At 28.2% G+C, this 20,442-nt stretch overlaps 2 protein-coding genes across 3 annotated transcripts in view; both read right to left on the minus strand.

Annotated features, from left to right (window-relative positions):
• Positions 1–332: 332 nt before the first annotated feature.
• LOC139427002 (zinc finger MYM-type protein 5-like) lies at positions 333–1,202 on the minus strand. Its single transcript, XM_071187280.1, has one exon. The coding sequence runs from the start codon at positions 1,200–1,202 to the stop codon at positions 333–335; it is 870 nt and encodes a 289-aa protein (XP_071043381.1).
• A 1,459-nt stretch (positions 1,203–2,661) lies between these two features.
• LOC107443169 (uncharacterized) overlaps positions 2,662–20,442 on the minus strand; it is a 295,578-nt gene continuing 277,797 nt past the window's right edge. For both annotated transcript variants that reach the window (XM_071187585.1, XM_071187586.1), the window contains exon 4: positions 2,662–2,973. In XM_071187585.1, the coding sequence (XP_071043686.1) occupies positions 2,898–2,973 (76 nt within the window). In that variant the 3' untranslated portion in view covers positions 2,662–2,897. The remainder of the gene's footprint in view (positions 2,974–20,442) is intronic.

Below are 20,442 nucleotides of genomic sequence, written 5' to 3' on the forward strand. Positions count from 1 at the left end.
ACACATCTTTCATACACTTTTCCCCGAAAACAGTATCGTAATACAATAGCAAGTTGATCATTGTGAGATAGATCTGGAGTAGAATCCATCACAATTGAATAATACTTTGTCTCGTCGTTATTTATTTGAGTTATAATTTGATTAATTATCTGTCGGCCCATAATCTCAATTATTTCCTCATATACTTTTTTTGATAAGTACGATATTATCGGTTTTGGTCGCAGCTCTCGCTGTTCAATGTGTTCACGAATGAATGGATCGAACTCTGCCTATAGCTCCAGAGCACCCATAAAATTACCATTATGTGGAAAACCAAATACTTCCTCGGAACCTCAAAATGCTAAGCCCCTTATACTTAAAAATTTGACCACTGCAATAACCCGCTTTAGGACATTCTGATAATATTCTGTTTCCTTTTTTAATTGCATCTGAAGCTGCTTGTCTAAAACAGATGTATTTTCTTTTCGTGTCAACCACACTAACATTGATTTCTTATGTTCATTAGAATTTTCATGATTTTCTAAACAAGTTCCTATGTGTTTCCAATCAGAAAATCCGGTTGTGTATTGAGAAGAGATTTTAGAAAAAAGTTTGCAAGTCAAACAAAAAACAATACCAACCCTGGTTGAATAACATAACCAAGATCTTTCCAGTGATTGACCATTTTTCATTTTCTTAATGAAATATCCATTTGAAAATGCTCTGTTTTGTTCTTTGTATTTCTTTATTGAAGCTGAATATATATTTTTCGGATCTTTATTTTGAAAGTCAGTCATTTCATGTGAGATGATGTCATTAATAAAATCATTATTTAGCAATTCTGGCCACAAGCCCACTGTAGCATATTTCTCAAACTCAAACTTAATGTTCTCTAAATTTCTTTCCGCCTCGTTATTACCGTCCTCTTGCTGAACACCAATATAGTTTTCAGTGGGATCAGAGGGTTGCTGGTAGTCAAGACTTTGCACATTTTCATCACCTGTATTATTTTCCTGGTGTTCCGATTTTCTGCTCCCTTCAAATAGATTCTCTTCGGATAAGATCCCTTCCTCTTCGCTTGTTAATAAATTTGTAGCTATTTCATTCTCGTTTTCATGTTCTAATTTGAAAAAAGTTTGAATTTTTGCACATTTCTTTTTTTTTTCTCGATCTAGCTGTAATTTCCGTTTCTCAGCTCCACTTTTATATTTTCTACCAGACATATTGTAAAAAAAGACTTTAGTATTTTTCTGAAAATAAACAATGAACTTGATAATTTTCTGGTAATAAACAGGGAACGAGATAAGCGATATAATATTGTTCTTCACGTCACATTTTAATACTTCGTAATGAGTGCAGTAATTCGCAAAATATTATTAAAAATAAATTAAAAAGTTCATTTAGTATTGAAAAAATACATTAAAAGCAAAAAAACATGATTTATAATTCTTTTTACTTACTGTTTCGAAGTTGACAGTACATTGCATTGTTCTTTAGTAAGATCTAATAAATTCGACATTACCTATAAAGTCACACGTGGATCTCTAAATCTAAACTAGCAAATCTAAATTAAATTAAATAAATACATGATTACAACAAATCTACTAATTAGAATTAATTTTAATTCGGGTTTCCTGATTACAATTCTAGATTATTACAATAACATAATTAAACCCTAACACACAATGCCACAAAATTAAAGTATAGAAAAAAGCCAACATACCACTGCACCTCTCGCCCTCACTTTCCAAGCGGCTTTTCTCAAGACTGGTCAGCAATCAACTCTCGGACTGCTCTCCAAGATTCTTCTCCCTTTCAGAAGCAACCCCTTAAAGTCCTTCTTATTGGTTGATGAAGAAGGGGCTTCCCTTTTGGCATCTAATCTGTCAGTTGGTGAAGTCGCCGTAACATTACCAACCAAGAGCAGGAAATCTTTTCTTATACTGATTATATACTTTCAATTATAAGTAAAATAAGAGAAAGGTCCGATCTTTATAACTTTTAAGTTATCATTTATTATTAAATTAAACAAGTTTGTCACTTTGACGACGAGAACAGAAGTGCAGAAAACACTGACCAAAAACAAGCGACGGGGAATTCCCTGTTCCGTTCGATAGACGCGCACTTACATGGATTGATTGTTCTCAGGGTTGCCAACCTTATAATAGTTTTTTTTTTTAAATATTAGACATTTTTTTTAAATTCGAAATATCAACTATCAGTGGGGACTGGGGCCCTTTGTATCCACGGGGCCCTGGGCTGCAGCCCAAAAAGCCCTTAAGTAGATCCGCTCATGATTGCATGTTTTGCTCGAGTTTATATGTGATACTTTTATATTTAAGCACACATGTAATGGGTTCTTATTCAGGAGATTTTTTATATAATTCCTATTTGCATTAATATATTATTTTTTTAACGTATTGCATTACAATGTTGACTAATTGATACACGAATTAAACAAGTACAAACTGATATCAGCCAGGCAAAAAACAATAAGGCTGTTTAGTATCACCTGATAATTAAGATTTTACATAAAATCTTAGAGTGCATCTAATAATATGGTAAGGGACTGTATATATGACTTAAACTTATTATAATATTGAAAGTGTACATATCTTAAAAAATATGCCTGATTTTTTTTTGCCCAAATTGCAATGATATTATATACTCATCCAAACATAATTTAGATTTATGTATTTATTATCGTTAATTTTACATTACATGCATTTAAAATTTCATTTCAGGTATATACGGTGAGATTTTACAAACATTTTGTGCAAAGGTGTCTTCTAAAATTATGTGACGACATAACATCCAGTATTTTAAACATCAATATTTAATTCCTTGCTATTAAGAAGTATAGGCAGTCTAATTGTACATTTAATATCCAATTCTCACAGTCATTTCCATTTTTTAGGTCAAAGTTCTGATGTATCGACAATATGATATTCTTGAATAAGTGATAGGCTTCGAATTGGGCTTGATTCCTTTGTTCTGTAATGAAAAGAAAATATTCAAATTGAATCATTTTTTACAAAGGGATTCATACGCATCAAATATTAATATAAAAGTTGGTCCTAAGTACAGGAAGATTTTACTTTAAAATGATGATCCATGACATACTTAAAAAAATAATCCATGTCATAATTTAATGTGAAACTAACATATAATTAAATAACTAATATAAAATTAAGTATGTCAAAATGAATGCCCCTATTTCATAAGTGTACTATTATGTATTCTTTAAAATGTATTTAATGCATTTTATGATTCATGCAAGGGTTATGTTAGCAAGTTTTGAATGTACTCCTATCAAATGTTCGATATGCGTTTGTTTAAAAGTACGACATACATCAAGTCTGTAATGTAAATCTTGCTATACTTTCTGCATCATGTCGGTATCGAAGTTGTCAATAGCAGGTGTGATACGAGCATTAAAATCAGTCATGTTCGTTGTACCTGGAAGCATATACAGGAGACATTTATGAACCCTCACAAAAAAATCGCATGAGGAGAGATCTGGGGATCATGGTGGACAAAGCAAGAGTGCATTTTCTGCAGTAGATAGGCGATGAACCGTGGCGGCTCAGGGGATGGAGCATTCGCCTTCCGATGAGGTGAACCATGTTCGAATCCCAGCAATGGTTCTTCAATACGAATTCCGTACCCGGGTCGTATCGACTACGGGGCCGGCGTTAAATATCCTCAGTGGTAGATGGTTCATTGGTTAAAGTCCCCTTGCCGTCAGGCTGACCGTGGATGGTTTTCCTCTCCATATAACGCAAATGCGGGTTAGTCCATCAAAATTCATGGAACTAACCCGCGAAGAAAAATAGATTTGTGTTCGCCATCTTGTTCCATCAAATTTGTCCCAATACTTGATCCAGGAGTTCCCTTGTCTTTTGGATTGAGTTCCGAATTGCAAGTTGAACATTATTAGTCGTAAACCAAAAATTGGGTTGGTTGTTCAACGCCGGTTATAAAATAAAATAAAGTAGATAGGTAATCTATCCATCGTTGTGGTAACGTGTTATTGAGGAGAGTCCGCATTCGCACTGAAGTCGTTTTATTTTCGCAAGAACGCGGATGATAAATGGACTTCCAACGCCATCTCTGGGAGTCAATTAAAATCCTCCATACAATGCATGTATGGGTGATTCTCACGAAATATGACAATTTACAGTCTCTTGCTCCAAGATCTAATACTATACTACTAAAAGAAATTTTTTTTCTTCAAATTTTAATAAATAGCATTGCTGTTAGCATTTTAAAATGACCCTGTATTAGCATCGACTGTTTTGTATATTTATAAAATTTAATTGAATTTAAAAATGTCATGTTTTTTGCAGCTCACAAACAATATTTCCAATAATAACTAGCTTCAAAACTTCGCATGAATTTTTCAATACCTAACTTTTATTATCTCAACCATTGTAAGCATTTCTAGAAAATACGCAGAGGGTATTATTTACAAAAACTTTGTTTGAAATAATTTTTCCTGTCAATAATTTATTTGTCACAAGAATATCGATCATTTTCCTGGCTACTTTTATTTAGTGGCTTATAACATAACCAAAATAGATAGCGCCAGCAATCAATATCATATGTTAATAGATTGATTCGATGCCTTCTTATCTGAACATGTCTTGTTGCATGAATAAAGAACCAACTTTCTGGTTCAAAATCTATTTCAAAATTATATATTCTATATCATTCTATTTTTATATATTCTATATCATTCTATTTTGCTCCGAATTATCATGTTTCCAAAGAATCACCCGTATATACATTTTTGATGAATACTTTTATTACTTGTTGCGTAGTACAGTTCTGAAATTGGGGCCTTAGTTTAGACTTATCCCGCAAAAATTTGAGATCAACTTTGAATAAAATATTGCTCATAGAGGAAAATCTTTTTTAATAACATAAAATAAAAGTTATCTACAATTTGAATTGAATTAGAACTTATAAAGAAGAGCTGATGAACAAATAATGAATAAGTTAATGTTGAACCATTTTTTAAAAAATATTTTTTATGAGCAGCTTGAAACTCACGACTATATCTTTGCTGTTATTGCAAAAAGGGTGAGGCCTTGCTGTTGATCTTAAAACAATTTGATCCATTAAAAAAATTCTGTTTTTTTTTCCTTTCTTTTATTATAGTAAAATTCGTTGAACGCAGTTCATCACAATAACTTATTTGGTTCGCGGGTCAATTTTATAGTTCAGTTGAAACATTTGTTATAAGTTTAGTGCATGCAAAAAATATTAAATGAAGTTAATTTTGAAGTAGCCATCAAAAATTAAATTTCACAGTAACTTTAGAAAAACCACTTGAAAAATGTAATATAAATTGCACTAATATATTATCATTTCGCCAAGGGGTAATCTTGATTTTATTGAAAGCCGAAAGTTAAGGCTGATTCGAAACACTTGTCTATGGTCCGCCATCGTTTAAGTACACGACCAAATTATAATGCAACAGTGAAATGAAACAAGTTTTAGAGGTCAGACTAAAAATTAATTCCTTCAATACATTATTACATTCGAAGAAAATCCAACTTAACATATCGTTGAAGAGCTTCTTATTCGGGATACAGCCAAAACTGAGTGTTTAAAAAATAGACACCACAGTTGGAAATGTATGTTTAAACAATGGACACAGCTCGAGTTTTAGCGACCAGATTAAAAATTAATTATATTAATTCTTTCAATACATTATTACATTCGAGAAATATTCCAATTCGACATATACTTGGTGAGCTTTTTATTCGAGATATACAACTCGAAGTGAGTGTTTAAGAAAATGGACGCAGCATTAAATGAGTGCTAAAGAAAATGAACACGCATTTTGAGCTGCGTCCAGAATAAAAAACTCACAGACTATATTTTCCGCAACGAGTTGTAAGTGCTTTAGGATGCATATTCTTTGGATTTATACATGTTGATTCTTGAAACATTTTTTTCGAAGAAGAAATTTAAAAAGAGTTTCATTAATTGATCCAATTTAGAAAACAAGCTAAGATGTGTCATGTTTAGCAAAAAGACAGCTTTATAAAAATTAAGTGAAAAAAATACCAACAAGTATATAATTAATTAAGATTCAATATATCTAATCGTACACTGAGAAAAAAGTTCGGTTGAAACTTCTAGAATATAGTACAATTTACAGTATTTCTGGTTTTATGCGAACACCAAAAAGCTTGTTATTTTGACCGTTATGATAATGGTTTTTGCAAAATTAACGATAAAATATGATTTTAGAATATGTGATAAAATTCGGTAAATGTGGTAAAAACTGGTCATTTTATCATGATACCTTAGAGCATATCATAAAAACCGTTTACTCGGTTAAATTTAATTTTTATTTTTGCATTTTTAATTAAATGTGTAGTAATAAGATCTTTATAATTTTGAAGACCAGAATATCCCGTAAACTGTTACCATATGAATGGAAAAATTATTAAATGAATGGTTTTATTACCGTATATTTCAGTTTTATTAACCAGAAATATTATTATTATTATTTTTATAACCAAAAATGTCATTACCATACAGCACAGTAATTTCATCAGATTTTTTTTCTCCTTGTAGTTTAATAATGAATTTTTTTCATTTTGTATAAGTATCATATTTGTTAAAAGTATTTTTATTATACTGTATATCTAAAGTGCTGAGCTGTAATGTACTTTGCTTATTATATGATCCAGCGAAACCATTTAGGTTTGAAAGGTTTGAACTATAAAATTACGGTTGAACTGTGGAGATAAGATACGCGCGGTTGAAATGATTTTATTACTTGTGGTAAAATTTATTTAAATTGCATTTTTATTTGAACACTTACTTTAGAAAAAAAATTAATAATAATTGAATTTCAATAATAAGCTTACTATAATCACTATAAATTTTAAGCGATGCGATTTACAGAAATTCGATAAAAATTAAAATCAGACATACAGAATTAAACTCCAACTGCGGCTTATTCAAAGAAACAAGCAATAAAACAAAAAGATGTAGATAAGTTTGTTTTCAAAGATTTGCGATGAACACTCTTAATGTTATGTATTTTAATGTTTTTGCTGATGTTTTTGAAAGACACAAATGAAGAGAGAAAAATCTATCTACATTTGCTTATCGGAGAAAAATCTATCTACATTTACTTATCAGAGAAAAATCTGAGACACATTTATAAACGTTAAAAGAAACCATTTTTCATTTTATAATGTGAAATACATTATTGCCGTTGAAATAAATTTTTAAATTGAAACGAGAAATGAGAGTGTTTAGTATTTGTTTCAGAATGTGCAAGCTTTCAATTGCATATAAACATAAATGTATAGTTAATCGCAAAAAACTTATACAAATTCCACAAGAGATTTATGCAAGTTTGATAAATTAACTAAATCAAATGAAATTTTTTTAAAATTTTTATTAATAATTTGTTGTTATAAATGTTTTTAATTATAAGTTTAATTAATTAATTTATAAATGTTTTTTCCAACTCGTTTTTTAATCTCTTGAATTAAAATTCACATTTGATTGTGCAATTAACTGAACTATTGTTCAAGTATTTTTCCTGCGAATTTAATAAAAACAGGCTGAAGTAAAACAATTTCAAAATAAGTATTAAGAATTTAAATCAGTTTTAAATATCTATGATATTATAAAACATTAGTTATTATAGTTTAGTTAGTAATTTTCTGCTTATGCCCTTTTTTTCTTTTATCGAAAAAAACTTGTTAAAAATAAATTCAAGCTCAAACAAATTATCTTAAAGAGGTGCTAGATGAATAGAAAAAGTATCAGTTTATAAATCGATAAAAGGCACTTAAAACATTTTATCCAAATCTAATTGATTTGAATTTTGAATGAAAACTGTTTTGAGTTGAGTTAAGAAAGATGGAAATTTGATGATGCGTGAAAACAGCTGCAGCACTGAAAAATACCTCGATGAGGGGGGAGGGGGACAGCAAGGAAGAAAAAAAAGCTAAGAATGTTTTAAAGGGTTCGTTAAATTTTTTATCAGTGATGCTAGAGCTTTTAAACTACGAAGGGTGTCTTTCTCAATGTAAATTTATAAGATATTTGCTCCGAATAATTTAAAAAATCTTGAGCTTTTATCAAAATATACTTAAATATAACGATACGGTTCAGAACAAATTATGCTAGAATTTAACGGGGTTTAAAAAATCAATTTTATAATAAATAAAGTTTATTATGTTTTTAAACATAATGGGACATTTTTACACATTTGAATAATGCGCTTTGAGATCTTGATGATTTTTGCTTTTTTTATAATAATAACAGTGAAGCATTAATCATATAAAAATAGAGAGAAATAAATTGAAATTATAGGAGAGGAAATAAATTGAAATGTGCTTAAATTCATTAATTGACGATTATTGTTGTGGAGTATACTAGATAAAACTTTAGTTACGAAAATAAGTGAAACTATTCTTTAAAAAAATTCGTTTTTGTTTGTTTTTATTTATTTCATGTAAGTTTCATGTCAGTAACATTTGAATATGTTTTGAGATCTTGATGATTCTTGCTTTTTTTTTAAATAATAATAATAGTGAAGAATTAATCATATAAAAATAGAGGGAAATAAATTGAAATTATAGGAAAGGAAATAAATTGAAATGTGTTGAAATTTAGTCAACTGATTATTATGACTGTAGAGTATACTAGATAAAATTTTCGTTACAGAAATAGGTGAAATTATTTTTAAAAAAATCTATGGAAATGTTGCAGAAAAAGAATATATAGAAATACTTTTATTTGTTTTTGTTTACTTCATGTAAGTTAAGAAATTTGATTCCTCTAATGGCTATAATGTCATTCAAAATTAATAAATAATTCCTGCATATGATATTGAAACAATTATCTGGTCATTTAAGAATCATAATTGTGTTGCTTGTAATGTTTCGCTGTCTCTTTTTTATCTATGAAATACTGAGTGTATTTACTCAAATAACTAAAAGTTGAATTTTAACTTATTAGTACTACAGTCAAATGTAATATGTAATACTTCTTTTAATATGTCTATTACTTTTAACAAAAATTCATAATTATTTTGGAACAAAATATTTTCTTATTTAATATTTATTTCATAATAAATATAAAAGGCTTACTAAATGTCTTTTCTCTGAAATTTTCGTCATAAATTTAATTTATTTTGCATTTTATATAAACAATTGTCAAAGTCAAACGTTAAGTTTATAATGAAATTCTAACTACTTTAAAATGGTTTTTTTTTATTTCTGAAAGCTTCGTTTAAAATAAGATTTAAGAGTTTAAAATAAATTATAGTTTATAGTTTTTCAGTCTCAATAAGCAACTATTGAGGATATAATTTGTCAGGTTTTAAATAAGTCTTATTAGATTTTCATTTCTTTATATTAAACTAAACATTGTTGAAATTTTTTACAACAATTAAATCTATTATGCTTCAACCAATAATTTCAGTTTAAATGATTACAAAACGAATGAACTACAATGGTTTCAAAAACTTTTACTATTTTATTTCAAGTTTTAAATTTAATATAAATCTTAATATGGTTGTGTTGAAAATAAGTGAATGTTATCCGGTGTTGGATACCCCATAAAATTGGTTGGGTCTGAGCAGCCCATGCCGGAAATGTGGAAAACCACCAAAACCTCCCATTATTAATCTGACTGTAAGGGGGCTTTAACCTCTGATCCTTCTGTCACTGAGGATATTTTACGTCAGCACTGTGGACGAGCCGGGTGCGAATTCGTATCGTCCAGGCATCGCTACGATTCGAACCCGGTTTACCTCAATGGAGGCTAGTGCTCCATCTCCTGAGCTCTTTTGTTATTATTTAGTGTGCTCCGCAAAGACAGCCCTTAATTTATATTTTCAGAACCTTGGTCTAAAAAGAAGTAAAAACCATGCGCATTAATTGTCGCATAATAGTTCTAAGCGACGCATGCTTACCCGCGGAAATTGAATGGTGTTAAATGGCGCTAATTATCAGATATTTAAACTGGTTTTGATGTTTTTTATCTCAGCATCCTTATTAGTGATTCGAAAGACTTCCAGAGCAGTTTCATTTCATCTTCGCTTAAATATTATATTGCATTTCTTAATGTAGATATCTTTTGACCCCATATTTGACAAGGGTTTTAAAATTTTTTTTTAAGGGTGGCGGTTACGGAATACTTTGCGGCACTGAACTTTTTTAAATTCATTAAAGGTTACTTAAAACCTTTCTTTCACTAAGGTAAAAACTTAGTTTTTTCCCTCAAAGCACCACAGAAAATGTTTTTTTTTATTTTTTTTAAAATTTTTATTTATTTATATTTCTTTTCTTTTAAAAGCCTTAATTGATATCTTTAGTTTTGAATTTTTTTTTCATTAATTATAAAAAATTCATTGTATAAATCTCAAAGAAACTTACAATACGTTGAAAAGATTTCGATTATTTGAAGACTCATAAAAACAATATGAAACTCAAAGGAAAAGTTTCTGAGATATCAGTGGGATAGTGTTAAAAAATAAGGGTTCCTGGAAAACGAGATTTAGCACTATGTAGGGCCACTTTTTTTACTTCTTTATGTTAAAATATTTCTGGGATTGGGATTCTTTATAAAAAAAAAAATTATTAAGCTTCAGATCTAAAATTGATTTTCTTAAGACTACCTTTTTTCAGTTAGATAGTTGGTTGAAATTATTCAAAATTTTACCTACTGAATTGGTCATTAAATGAACGAACGTACAAGAAAAAATAGCTCCTCAGTGTTAACCTCTATTTTTTAGCCATTCGTACTGTTAGTCAAATTTATGCCGCACTGAAGTTATCAACAGAATAATTCTCCCTCGACATTTAAAAATTAATGAATTTGGTGGGAAGTATATTTCCCACGGCCTTATAAAGAATTAAGTTTGAAGCTATGGTAAGCTTTGCTTGATAAAAAGACTATACACTTTCAAAAATTTTGGATCAAATTACGGTAAAAGTACCCTCGTTTAGGGTGCAGCATTTCAACCTTAAAATCCATTTTTAACGTAGAATTTTTACGGAACAAAAATCAGATATTCGGTATTTTTATACAACAATATTTACTGTAAAATCACTGAATCATTTGAATTAAGTAATATAAAAATTTACCGTATAGAATTTTATGGTGAAAATGGATTGTGCGTTAAAATCGTTTTTATGGAAGAATCACTGAGGGTGCCAGTAGTTTTCACCGTAATTTGATCCTGAATTTTTTTAACAGTGTAGTATTCAATTGAATAATCTAGAAATTTCTTAAAAGTAACAACTTATATTGTATTTGTAGCAACTTATATTAATTACTTATTTATATTATTATTTAAACAACTGTTTCAGAAAAAGCAAAATGAAAAAGTCAATTTTGAAATTCATTTTAATTTATTATTTTGCACACTTGTGTAAGAAAGTGAAAAAAAAGTTACTTTTTAGTAAAGTTCAAGGTTGATTCTTATATTGTAAACATATTTTTTAAGTTACTTTATTAATTTTTTCCAGGGTTATTATTTATAAAGTAATCTGAAAATATGATTGATTATTATTGCTTTTTTGAAATTGGTTATTATTACTTTTGATCATTATTACTATTGATTATTATTACTTTTTTGCACACCTAAAACCAATGCTTGTAGGCTTAGAAAACTTGCATTATTTTTAAATCATGGAAGTTTTTTAGATATTTGTTTTCTGCCACTCTTTAAATAAAAATTAGAAGAAAAAAAGTTAGGAAGTCGTAAAAGCTTAACATTTATTTCAATTACGACATTGACTCTAATAAATACATGTTCATAGCTTTTTTTTTTAAATAAATTTTAGTTCCATTACATGAATTACAAAATTTTTCAAATCAATGAGCAGTACAGAAAACTATCTTGAAAGTTTTAAGAATTTATTTTTTTAAGGTTCAGTAAAACAGTAAATTTGAGAAAAAATTCGTCTTTCTCAATAAATAATTCAGAAAAAAATTACAATATCATTCAATATTAAAAAACATTATAATAAAACAGTAAATACATATGATTATACTTAAAACACTTAATACTTAGTTTATCCATAAGCAATGTTAGATGAAATACAAGTAATAGCAGTCAGTGTATGCAATAGTAATGCCACAATAAAATCATTTAAATGGTAATGCTATGAAGGTAATATTTATTTTTAACATTAATTAAAATCTGGAGGCAATGAATAATACAGAAATTTTACAATTTGTAATGTTTAAAGCTCTTTATTTTGTTTAAAAAGTATTCTATCATGATTGCTTTGTAAAACCCTAGTGTATTAAAATAATATCTCAGAAAAAGTATATTGATAATCCTAAAACTAAGGACCCTATTTCTTTAGAAATTAAAAATCCTTTAACTTTTGAATAATTTTAAACGTCAAATATTTGTCTATTTTTCAACATATTTCCGTAAGTGCCTTTTTATAATTGTTTGGACACTTTCTGATTGTTCGTGTCAAACTAGCTCCCTGCCATATCCTTGATGAAGCTTTGAATCTCATATTTCTCTTCATCAGTAATCTTAAAGTCCTGTGTCGGCAGATGCTTCATTGAAACTTCTGTAAGAAAGTGACGTTTGGCTCACTTGAGATTAAGTATTATCCTGGAGAATACTTAGGACCTTCTTCAACCTTTATTTTTTTGTTCTGAATTGTCTGTTTTGAAATTTCGTTTAAATTTTTATCAGTTTCGCAGTATATGTCAGCATTTACTATGGTACCAGAAGCTTTAAAATTGATCTACTTTATATTTAAGCACTGTTACTTCTACGATGAGGTAAAAGTTGCTATTCTATGCGTTTGACGGAAATGGTGGGGAGTTGTCATGACGCAGGCATACAAAAATTGTTACAGGATCTACAAAAAATGCATCGAATGAAGTGTCTAAATAGATAAATAGACAAATGTTACCTTTAAAATTATGCAAATATTATGGAAAAAAAACGAATTTTTTTGTTTATAAAAAAAATAAAGGAGTAATATAAAAAAAATTTTTAGTATTAGATGAGCATCGTTCTTAGTGAAGTAGACAGGGACTTATTGCCATAATGCTCATATCTTGCGGAAAGAAAAAAGTGCCCATGATGCGTCAGAATTTAAAGATGAAATTAAATTGATGAAGTTGATTTTACTATTACGTATAGTTTCACTTCTGGCTCTAAAAATGCCAAAAAATTAGAACAGAATCTTTTTTTTCCCGACATTTTTACTTTGTTTGTAACATTTATAAAAATGCAGAGTAATATTAAGATCGCAAGAAGCAATGTTAAGATCACAAGAAGCAAATACGGCAAAGTTAGGGAAACAAGATGCGTTTTTTCACTGATGGGATATGTACTGGTAAATGCGTACCTGTTCTTAAAAAGGAAGTATTAAAAAAAAAAAAACATTGAAGAAATATGTTATATTAAAAATTTAACTATTAAAAATATTTAAATGAAATAGTACTTTAATTTTGAAGAGTATCGATATATATGAGTATATTTTTTAAAATTCAATATTAATATTTTAAAAAAAAATCTAAACATTTTCTTCAGTGTATCAGTTCTTGAACGACTTGAATCAAATCCATGGTTATTCTATACATCATTGCAACATTTACACAAATTTGGGTATTAAATAAGAAAATCATTTCGAAACATTCTAAATATTATGCCCTATAGTATATTTAAAGTCATTCTACATATTTTATGCTTAATTGAAAATTATAAATTATTTCGAATTACTTGATCAAAAATGCAAATAAAAATAAAGAAATAATTTTGAGCCATTCTTGTTATAATGTCCTGTGTAGCATATTTAAAGTCATTCTATATATTTCATGCGTAACTGAAAATTATAAATTGTTTCGAATTACATAAGAAAAAGGATGTAAAAAAATTTCGAAAATCAGATTCTTTGCAGCGCATTAAGATCTTCTGATTAAAATAGTTGTGTAGCAGATATGATACATGAGGTCGAGACATTTTTACAATATATATCATCTGTAATAGTTCTTTATAGATAAATCTCTCAGAGCTCTTAAAAACAGGATGTCATCAGATTATAAGCTCGACAAGTATTATAAAATCATTTCGATCATAAAGCTGTCTCCCTGTAAATAAAATGATATTTATTAAACAGTAATTAAAATATTATTTATACTTTAACTACATAAAATGTATTTCATTAAAATAATAACTAATGCGCATTACACTTTCTGTAATCAGCATCATATTAAAGATAAATATAAATAAATTCAATGTAATCACCAATTAATATGTGAGTATAGATATGTATATATATATATATATAAAATTATTATAAAAAAACAATGAAAATAATGAAAATATATAATCTCGTCGTCAGCTCACACGGTTGGTTATATCCACAAAAAAGAATGATTTCTAGTATTGTATTTGTATAGCCAAAGCAAAATATATGAATACAATAGTGTGAGGAGCACCAAAAAATTTAAACAAAAAAATAACTAGTTAAGAAAAGAATTCAAAATAAAACAGAAAATGCGAATTTAAACAATCAAGCAAAAATAGAAAATAAAAAACAAGAAAATACGGAGTAAAATATAAAAAGTAATATATAAAGCAAGCACCGAATTCGAATGTACTTACAAATAACCACATTTTAAAAAAATGATATAAAATATTTTCGTTACAGGTTTTCCAGATTACAGAATATGAAAATAGAAGCATAAATAGAGTTTGAGGAGATTTTTATGGCGTGTTCTTACAGATGTTCAAAAGCGTGTTGGATTTCTTACCTCGGATTGATCCAAACTGGATGTGCGCAAGGTAATAATGTAAAATTTATATTATTAATTAAGTTTTTTTAATTATAAATCTTTTTATATTGAAGATTTTAGAAAAAATATTAACATTTATTGAAAAAAAATTATAGTAAAAATTTTTTTCATTAAATATTAGCAGATTTTTAGCGACGTATTTACCCGTATAGGATTTGCACATAGTAAAAATATGAATTTAGCTAACGAAGAATTTTTATTTAAATCTTATAACAATTTAATACGGAATTTAATTACATTAGTCGGACATCCAAATTTTGGAAGAGTTCGTTTATTTGTTTTTTCGATTAATACAAGTTTTTCGATATTACAAGTTCTTTTAATTCTATTCATTTGATTAAAAATGGAGTTTAAATAATTGTTTCTAGAGACATTAGAATTCCATGTAATTAGTTTATTTATATTTAGTTTGAAATAATTTCTCTTATCGTATAAATCAAGAATGCAGACATTTCTTCTTTGTCAATATTCAAATCTAAGGAATTAAAATTAATATTATCATCATGATTGTGAAGCAAGATTAATTCCTCGGGGTAAATATTTTTTAACAAAATTGCATAATTTTGAAAATTAAACATAATTAAATCATCAATAAATCTTAAAGCAAATTCATTATTAGGAGTATAATATTTTTATAATTGTGTAAAAATAAGTTAGCTAATAGTGATGAATAATTAGATCCTTATGGTATTCCATCAATTTGAACAAAAATATGTTTTCCATTGAAAAGATAATTATTAAAAAGACAAAAAAGAATTAGAATTTCACAATAATCAAAATCGCAACTAAGGATATTTTTATAATCATAGTTATAACATAAAAGAACGTCTTTTAATTTAAAAAGGGGAATGCTATTAAAGAGATCTTGGAAATCAAAAGTCGCATTATAATTAATTTAATTTTGTTTGATAAATTCTAATATAGGTTGATTATTAGTGATAATACAAGAAAAACCTTCTTTAATAATATTGTTTATAATTTTATTTAAGTAATTAGACAAAATGGCACCTGGTTTAGTTAGGTAAAAATTAGACCCACAAGTGGTTGTTCTGAATTTAATAATAGTTTTATGAAGCTTTGGATTGATTATTAAGTATGGAAATAGTATATTATTAGTTTTAATTTCTATTCTTTTATGCAAAGCTAAAATTTTTTTAGTGATGATATTATTATTTAAATTACAAAGTATAAAAGTTTAACTATTATTTAACTCCTTATTTAAAAGCTCAATACAGAATTTTTTTACCGAAGATTGCATAATTATTGTCAGCTTATAATTATTGTCAGCTTTATCTATGGGGGTAATTAGAAAATATTTTTGTAGTTGCTTAATTGATTGATAAATTTTGGAAAAATTTGAAAAATGGAAAAATTTTGAATTGTTACTGTCATTTACATTTTCTTTATCATTAAAAATAAAGCTTTTAAGGAAATAATAAACAGCTGATTTACATTCCGTTAACATGCCTAAAAGTAAAGAGAATCTATTTGGTATCGTTAAACAAATATTATTGAGATCATTAATAAGTATTTTAGAATTTTATTAATTGATATATGGTAAATGGGTCTAAATTTTGTGTCTTTTAATAGCAAATTTCTCAGTACTAAGATTTCTATAATATTTGAATTACCAGTAAAAATATGTTTATGATGTTTATCAGCAAATTCAAAATATTTTTCTTCTTCATCATCGGATATATTAATTTTCCCTAAAGGTTTGCTAATATCATTATAATTAAAAATAGTTCTAACAAGAGTTTATTATATTTATAGCTTTTAATTATGTAGAAATCTTTTAATGGAAATTTTTTTTAATTTTTTAAAACTATTATTAAATTTAAACTTATCAAAAATAGGGTTTTGAAAGTTAATAACAAAATATAATCTATCTTAATGTATATATATATATAATTATATATACATACTATCCAAATGTATATAATATATATATATATATATAAATAATATGAACTTACAAATGATTGTTTTAAAATATTCTTTATTACTTTAGAGAAAAACTTTAGCTCGCATCTGTTAAAATTAAGGTAGTTAAAGAAAAAGGATTTGAGAAATTTACATACACGCAAATTTACATACACACAATAAAAAAAATTAAGAATGAGGATCAGAAATTAGAAATTCTAAATCTAAATTTAAAAAATCTCTTTAAAATTCACAAAGAAACGTGTTACTAATAAACAGATTTTAAAAATATTCATGATATCTAAGCATGTACCTGGTAAATTAGCATAAATTACTCTTTTCCAATTTTATTTTTCGTTACATCAATAAATATATTTAAGGTAATTTCTCAGACAAGCCAGAGCAACTGCTCATACAATTTTCTCAGGTCAAGTTCTTTATGTTAGGTAACTTCCGTTTAAAGAAGGGATATATGAAACGAAATGGAATAACTGTTAAGTTTGTATCTTAATGCATTAAATTGTTTTTTCGTGAAACATTAAATACAGTAGGTTTGAAGGATTGTGACCATATTTAAGTGGAATTCTTCGCTTTTTTACTGAAATAATAAATTTCCATTTTTTTTCCTGCTGTAAACTACTAGCTAAAAGCTTTTATTGATGCTACTCTAAAACAAGAAACACTAATGATTCTTAGTTTTCACTTGCGCTTTTTTTGGCGGAATATATATCTTGATTAAATAGCAATTGAATTCTTTTTTTAAAAATTTTGACATCACTTCAAAAAGCTAACACATGATTAGCATGTCTTTTACATAGGAAGTGCCAAGACTAATTCAGGGGTTGAACTTTGTACTAATTGTGCTATAACACACTGCCAAGAAAAAAAAAAAGAACCTTACGGGGAGTTGATAGTTCAAGGAAACTGAGTAAAAGAAAATCGCGCGTTTTATTATTGAGCAATATTTTGAGCTAAGTCATTCCTGGTCGTGCATTTTTTTATATTTAATCATATTCAAGACTGTGATCATATTTAAGTGGAATTCTTCCCTTTCCACTGAAGTTATAAGCTTCTCTTTGCTTATGCACCAAACTTAAGATAATTAAAAGCTGTTATTGATAATATTCTCAAACAAGAAACACTAATGATCCTTAGTTGCAATTTGTACACCTTTTGCGGAATATATATCCTAATTAAATAACAATTATTATTATTTTTTTAAATGCCGACAGCGCTTCAAAAAACTAGCGTATGATTATCACATCTTTTATAAAGGATGTTCTAAGACTGTACATTTGAATTTTGCACTATTTGTGCAATAAAACGTACCAAAAGAAAATGAAACCTATACGGAGAGTTGACAGTTCAACGGAGCTTAACAAAAAAACAACGCGATATTTATTATTGAGCAATTTTTTGAACAGTGATGAGTCATGTATTTTCTCGTTTTTGTTATCAGAATGGGCCAACTAGGTCCATGCGATTTTTAACCGTGGGACTTTTTTTTTTAAAAAAAAAAAAGTCCAAGTCAACAAAAGTACACAACCACCTACGTTTTGAAGGAGAAAATTATGAGCTGTATGAACGAAAAAAAGGAGAAAAAAAAATGGTTTTTAGCTGAAATATTTCAAGATTTTTTTACAGCACAAAACAAAGTTTCTTAATCTCAATTTTTTTCTCATCATGTCAAGTATCAGATTTTTCAATATAACCACTATCCCCTGAAGGAAGAAATAATGCGTTTTAACAACGGATTTTAGTCCGATTTATGCGAAGTGGTAATTGAAAATTTTGACGAAAAAATACGTATGTACCACAAAAACCGTGAAGGTCTTTTTCCCGATATAATATTCTACACATCCACGCACTGTATATTTTATAAAGCATTAAAAAGGAAAAAATTTATTGAAAATCTTGCGTTTTTTTTAAAATTAAAATTATCTATCGAGTGAATATTTGAAAATTCTATGCAAATGACTGAATAATAGATATTTCGTGGAGCTTATCAGTTAAATTATTTAAATAAAATAATCCCAAGAAACTGATGCTGTGAGATATTACATGATTAAAAATTTCATTCGCTTCAAAAATAAATAAATAGCTAATAATAGTCGACATGTTTCAAGCGTTTCAAAAATATGCGTCCATTTCAAGACTTGCCAGACGTGAAAGAGATGAAACAAAAGTCATTTGAAATAAAAAACGCAAAATTGTCAATCAAAAATAGAAAAATAAAGGTGGGAAACGAAAATAGAAAAACCACAGTGGCTGAGAGGGGCAAATCACGGTAAAAAGTATTTCCAAGCGCTATTCGCGATCGCCGCTCGAATAAGTCATCTGGGGAGAAGACCGGTTCCATGTCTTCACTCTTCCCTCTCCACCTCTGCTCAGTTGTATGGGAATATTCTGCGATGTTTCCTTCTCTCACAATATTTTTCGTATTTAATTGTCAGGAAGATTTTTTGAAATTTCCATGACGCTTTCTTTAATTTAAGAACAGTGTTTAATGCAGTTTTTTAGTTTGTTATTTCATGTTCTTGACTTTGCTCTCGAATGAGATGATTGATTTTTGTATTTCATCTTAAAATATATGTATACACCGAAGAGCCATTACATTATGACCACCCTGCTAATAACATGTAGGACCACCTTTAGCCCTCAAAACTCCTAGCATCCGCCGTGGCATTGATCCCACAAGGTGCGGATAGGTAGTCTGAGGTATCTGGTACCAAGCGCTCACCAACTGGTCCTGCAATTCCCTCACATTGCGAGTGGGTGGAGTGGCAGCACGAATTTGGTTTTCCAAGTAGGACTACAAATGCTCTATTGGATTAAGGTCAGATGAATTTGGGGGCCAAGGCATGACTTGAAAGTCATTGGAATGTTCCTCGAACCAATCCATGACGATTCGACCCTTATGATATGGTCCATTATCCTGTTGGTTAGCACCATCCCCCGCAGGAAAAACCGTTGCCATGAATGGGTGAACTATGTTCAGGTAGCTTGCAGACGTCAGGGATTGTTCTATTGTTCTATGAGGATTATGGGTCCTAATGTACCCCATGAAAACATTGTTCCTGGGCGAGAAACCATGAAAACCTGGTCGAACCCATTGTTATAGATGGTATATATATATATATATCAGCTTATAATTATTGTCAGCTTTATCTATGGGGGTAATTAGAAAATATTNTGCAGGGGCAGAAACACACTATTAATTATTATTTAATTATATAATTTATTACTTTTAAAATGCAAGGGATCCAAGCATTTACATAAATTTAAGAGACAAAATACAAAACTTGAGCGAAATCAGCCGAATAGTAAGTGAGAAAAAAAGTTTTGAAAATACGGTTGTTGGAAGTTTCTTATTATTCAAAAACTGTTCCATCAATTCCGTTAAATTTTTGCATTTTTTCATTAAAATTTAAATAGTTTAAAATAATCTGAGAAGTTGTAAGGATTATTGCTCAAAAGGTTTTCGACTAGTATTAAAAAATATACAATAAAAAATAAATATACAAATATAAAAAATAACAGTAAACAAATATAAAAAATATCAATTTCATCTTTGACAAAAACAAGTTTTCTAATTGTGAACAAAAAATTTGATTGTAAATAATTCCAATATGATATTATGTTTTTAAATAATTCCAAGGTGTGGCGAAATACGCAAAAGTTAAATTAACATGAAAAGGTACAGGCGTTTGACCA

The sequence above is a fragment of the Parasteatoda tepidariorum genome, chromosome X1 (genome assembly GCF_043381705.1).
Source record: "Parasteatoda tepidariorum isolate YZ-2023 chromosome X1, CAS_Ptep_4.0, whole genome shotgun sequence".
Classification (NCBI taxonomy): Eukaryota; Metazoa; Arthropoda; class Arachnida; order Araneae; family Theridiidae; genus Parasteatoda; species Parasteatoda tepidariorum.

Excerpts from the sequence above, each read along its gene's own strand:
- LOC139427002 (XM_071187280.1), bottom strand. The coding sequence starts at position 1,202 with ATGTCTGGTAGAAAATATAAAAGTGGAGCTGAGAAACGGAAATTACAG.